Source organism: Salvia splendens, chromosome 21 (assembly GCF_004379255.2).
Source record: "Salvia splendens isolate huo1 chromosome 21, SspV2, whole genome shotgun sequence".
Lineage (NCBI taxonomy): Eukaryota > Viridiplantae > Streptophyta > Magnoliopsida > Lamiales > Lamiaceae > Salvia > Salvia splendens.
Genome location: NC_056052.1, coordinates 9,757,787 through 9,762,893, shown reverse-complemented (window position 1 = coordinate 9,762,893; position 5,107 = coordinate 9,757,787). Strand labels below are relative to the sequence as shown.

At 39.2% G+C, this 5,107-nt stretch overlaps 1 protein-coding gene across 1 annotated transcript; it reads right to left on the bottom strand.

The window, feature by feature from the left end:
• Window positions 1-1,424: 1,424 nt before the first annotated feature.
• On the bottom strand, window positions 1,425-3,790 carry LOC121785200 (sugar carrier protein C-like). Its single transcript, XM_042183583.1, has 3 exons — window positions 3,542-3,790; window positions 3,142-3,464; window positions 1,425-2,721 (listed from the first exon to the last, which is right to left on the bottom strand). Exons 1-3 carry the CDS (start codon window positions 3,678-3,680, stop codon window positions 1,609-1,611), a joined length of 1,575 nt encoding a protein of 524 aa, XP_042039517.1. The 5' UTR covers window positions 3,681-3,790; the 3' UTR covers window positions 1,425-1,608.
• Between the last annotated feature and the right edge of the window lie 1,317 nt (window positions 3,791-5,107).

The window sequence follows — 5,107 nt, the reverse complement described above, 5'->3', positions numbered from 1 at the left end:
ATTATCAGCACTAAAAATCCTCCTGCCACATCATCAGCACTAAAAATCCTCCTGTCACATCATCATGACAAGCAAATAGCCCAGCAATAGCCTAGCCACGTCACTCCTAATTATATAAAACAAATAATAATTGACAATCACACAAAATACAGAATTAAATTTACGACACAGATACGGGAAAATTCAATAATAATATTAAAATTTTAAAAAGCACATTAATTAAAAAAACACACTTCATTAAAATTAAAATAACATTACAACATCCTCATTAATGAGTTTGTCCCACATCGAAAGTGGAATATAAAACATTCAAGGATGTCCCTATAAAAGAGAAACAACCAAGAATGAGTTTGTCATACATCGAAATTGTAACATAAAACATTCAAGGATGTCTCTATAAAAGAGAAACAACCAAGAATGAGTTTGTCCCACATCGAAAGTGGAACATAAAATATTCACGGATGTCTCTATAAAAGAGAAACAACCAAGAATGAGTTTCATAAAAAAAACATTAAATAAAAAAAATTAAAAAATTCGATGGACGATGCGCTCGGCGATCCGGACCTTGCAATGACGCCGAGCGCCCGTATATCGCCTAGCGCTAGGCGATTTTTTTTTCCGAAAACCGCTAGGCGGTTGCAATGGTTCACCGAGCGCACCACCTAGCACCGGGGCTCGGCTAGGCGGTTCGCTAGGCGCCATTGTGGATGCTCTTAAGGCTCAGTCACAAAAAATACACTCCAAATTCTTTGGTAATTGGTGAATTTCTATGTCCAAGAAATCCGAGGTGTCTTTTGGTTGCAAGGATGTTGTCGGAAGGATTTGTAAATTAGTCTCAGAGTTTGACTGAGCAGTGGTGCGCCATGTGCATCGCGAGGGAAATGTTGCAGCGAACTTCTTATCCATTATCACACCATGCCTACAACTTTGCTCGAGGGGTCAAGCTTTGTATCAACCACCATCAAATCTTAATATTTGGCTCCTTCAAGATAGATTATGCATTTCATTTCAACTCAAACTTAGCCTGCTTTCTTTACCAAAAAAAATCAGAAACGGCCAAAAATAAAATTAAGATAATAAGTTTACCAAACGACTACATTTGACATCAGATATTTGCAATAGCAATTAGTATAGGCTGATTCAACATAATCGACTTTTAATTTGTTTTCGTCACACTATTTGGTTACATTATTAGTTTCATTGAATGATATCTTGACTTCTTCAAATCATATATCATCCACACCACATGTAAATAACGAAGTATAGACGCACAATTTCAATTTAATCCGATCTGTATATACTACGATCTCCAATTTTAATTCCAACTGAATTAATCAAAAAATACTTTTCATAGTAGTATTAATTTCAATCCATTTGAATATTACTCATCCATCGTCGAATCAAAGGAATTCAACTCCAACATCGAATCAAAGGAATAATCAACACCAATTTAATTCAATAATTACTACATTACATAACAATCACATGAACAAGACACCATCTACTAAAAAACAAGCTCTAATAGCATAAAGAGTGATAATAATATTGCATTTTTCAATATTTTCATCTTGATTAAAACCAAACTAAATTAAACCTAGACCACATTCATCATACTTTATGATAGGTATCGCCTCCTCCCTTCTTCAACTCAACACTTCCATTACCATATTCCACATCACTCATAAACCTAGACCAGAACCAATGCTGCTTCCACACAACCACCATCTCCTCGATCGGAATGTTCTTCGTCTCCGGGAGGAAGAAGTAGATGAACACCGTCATCACCATCACGAAGAACCCAAAGAACAAAAACAGCCCGAACTTCAAGTGGCAAAGCATGGTCATGAAGATCTGCGCCACTGCAAAGGTGAACACCATGTTCACCGACACGTTGAGGCTCTGGGCAGCTGACCGGATCTCCAAGGGGAAGATCTCACTAGGCACGAGCCACCCCAACGGCCCCCATGACCACGCGAACCCGGCCACATAGATGCATATGAAGAGCACCACCACGATCGCGTACCACTTGGGCAGCTCCCCCGGCTGCCCATCCACGCCAAATTTGATAGCAATGAAAATCACTACACAAACTTGACATACAAGCATTTGGATGCCACCCTCGATGAAAAGGAATCTCCTCCCTAACTTATCAACGTAGTAAATTGAGACGACGGTAGCTATAACGTTGACACCACCGGTGATCACAGCCGACATGAGGGCCGCATCACTGCCAAACCCGATAGTTTTAAACAAGACAGGGGCGTAGAACATGATGACATTGATGCCGGTGAGCTGCTGGAAGAAGGGGATGGCGATGGCCATCGTCAAATGGGGGCGGTACTTCCTCTGCAGGATGTTCCTCCACGGGTGCTCGACCTTGCTCGAGGCTTGGCTGGCCTCCACCAGGTCGTTGAACTCCTCGTCCACGTTGTCTATGCCTCGGATCCTCTTGAGCTTGGACCGGGCCTCCTCGCTCTGGCCACGCTCGATCATGGAGTTGGGCGTCTCCGGGAGGATTAGGGAGCCCACGGTGATGATGAGGGCCGGCACCATCGCACCGCCCAAGCTCAGCCGCCAGCCCCACCCGCCCTTGATCTTGGCGAACCCGTAGTTTAGCACATTGGCTGCTAAGATGCCTATTGTGATTGAGAGTTGGAAGCCAATGTTGAGAGCTCCTCTGTATTTGTAAGGTGCCATTTCAGAGAGGTATAGTGGCACAGACTGCAATCAAACAAAACAAAGAATTTGTTTAATTCAACAGATTTTCCACACTAAACAGTAACAAGTCAATATCTCCGGCTTAGTTTATAAAAACGTTTTTGATATGAAAAAGCAGATTTTCTGTAAATGATTCTCTGTCGTTTTGTGAAACACTTCACTGAGCTCATTGTTGCTTTATAGATCAGATCTGAACTACAACAACATACCGTTGACTCACAACTTGCAATATCTTATTTCCTTTTTTTTAAATGCCATAAAATATCTAAATCCACAAAGCAGGGGATAACAGCGACAAAAAAATCGGAGAAATAAATCAATATTCGAGAAAAAAAATAGCATGTTGGAATTATGCTAAACACAATCGGAATTCATTGAATTTCGATCCAAATAAAAAAAATGCAATTGAAAGAGATGAGAGACCTGATTGGCGAATCCGATTCCGAATCCGAGGAAAATCCGGCCGACGATGAGCATCCAAACAACCTTAGCGAAGCCGTTGATGAGCGCGCCGACGCAGAAGAGCACGCCTCCGCAGAGCATCGACAGCTTCCGCCCTAGGTTCCTGGTCACCGTCGACGCCACCAGCGACGAGCACAGCGCGGCCAGATACAGCGACGAGGTGAACATCGTGAGCGTCTGGCTGTCGAATTTGCAGTACTGATTCGTCGAATCGTCGGCCTTCTGCTTCCTGTACACCGACGGGAAGAATTTCTCCAGAAACGAATCCATCGACGTCACTCCACCTGCAACAGCCAATCACATCATTCGCAATTTTTTCATTTTTAAAATTTGCAATATTATCATCAGGATTTGTAGTTACCAGAGATTCCGATGTCGTAGCCGAAGATGAGACCGCCCATGGCTGCGATAATGCACGTGACCACAACGTACGGCGTTAGGTTGCCAGGGTATTGCTTGCCGCCGGGGCCGGGGCCGGGGCCGAAACCGCCTCCCGCCATTTTTATCTTCGAGAGCTTTAGAAAGTGGAAGAGAAGGATGAAATGTAGAGAATGTTAGAGAGAGGAGGAGAGTGAAGGAAATGTGTGGGAAGAAGGTAAGTATATATAGAGAGAAAATTGTTGACTTGGAAAATGTGTGTGTGATATAATGAGTAGATTTTAGCTGTCATTTTGGGTGTGCTACTCTTCTCCCATAATGACTACATCATGCTCACCTCTTCCTATTCTATTCCCATACTTAACAAATAATTACTCCCTCCTTTAAGCAATAGTTCCGCCATAGTTGAGCAGTTTCTTTTTGGCCTGAAATTTAAAAAAAGAAATCTTTATTGTGTTAAATGGAAGAAGAGAAATATAAAAAAGAAGAAATATTGAGAAAATAAAGTAGAAATGTGAATAAAGTAATAGAGAGAATGAAGTAGAAAAAGGAAAAAATGAGTTAATTATTATATGAGGAAATGATTTAATTGCAAAGAAACATATCAAAATAGAAAAACGACTCAACTATAATAAAATCGAGAGAGTACCATTGGCTAGCTAGCATACAAATTGAATGAGCTTATATGTAGGAATGCAAACAATTTGTGACACTAATCGGATACGTATGAAACTTGAAACTAATAGGTTGGTTTTCAAGTTTATGTAAATTGGGATTTTATAGTTTATATAAGGTTAGAAATTTGATTTTATTATATAATATCAAGTTTTCATCATGTACGTTAGGTTTGTATCAATAACATATCATGTTAATCCATATTATATTGTTTAGTTTATGTTGTGTTGTGGATAATGTTCCAGCAGGTATCTTCATGTTGATAAATTTCTAAACAGGTTGGTTTTAGCTTAAATCTTATTAGGTTAAGTCATTATTAAATTGACTCGATAATGACTCAAACCTTAATAGGTCAGGTCCGGGTTAGATCTTGTTGTGTTTAGTCATTCTTAATTTTACCCGATAACGACCTAATCGTGCGATTTATTACTCTAAGCTAATGTGAATATTTAATGTTATCACGATGACAATTCTACGTACATATTCTGAGCCCAGCTAAAAATAATTTTGTCTAAATGATAGATTTAGTGGTCTTGATTATACTTTTTGTCTTCATTAATAAGTCTCAAAAGTTAATCTGAATCTTGATTAATCGTATAAAAACAATAATACAACGTATTTGAAAATAAAATACTCAAATGACCTGGACCTTTTTGTCAACACCAATAAAATAAAGAGATATCTTCAATTTGGCTAATCCTAGATTCATACTAAGAAATGAGTTTAGTTTCGTCTTCACATGTTTGACCACATAAAGTTTTCTTTATTTATTAATTTCAAATTTTCAGTAACCAAATTCAAGTTTCAAAATGATTTTATTTGTAAAGTCGAGATATTCGGATATATAGCCGATAGCTAGTCAACTTGGATAATC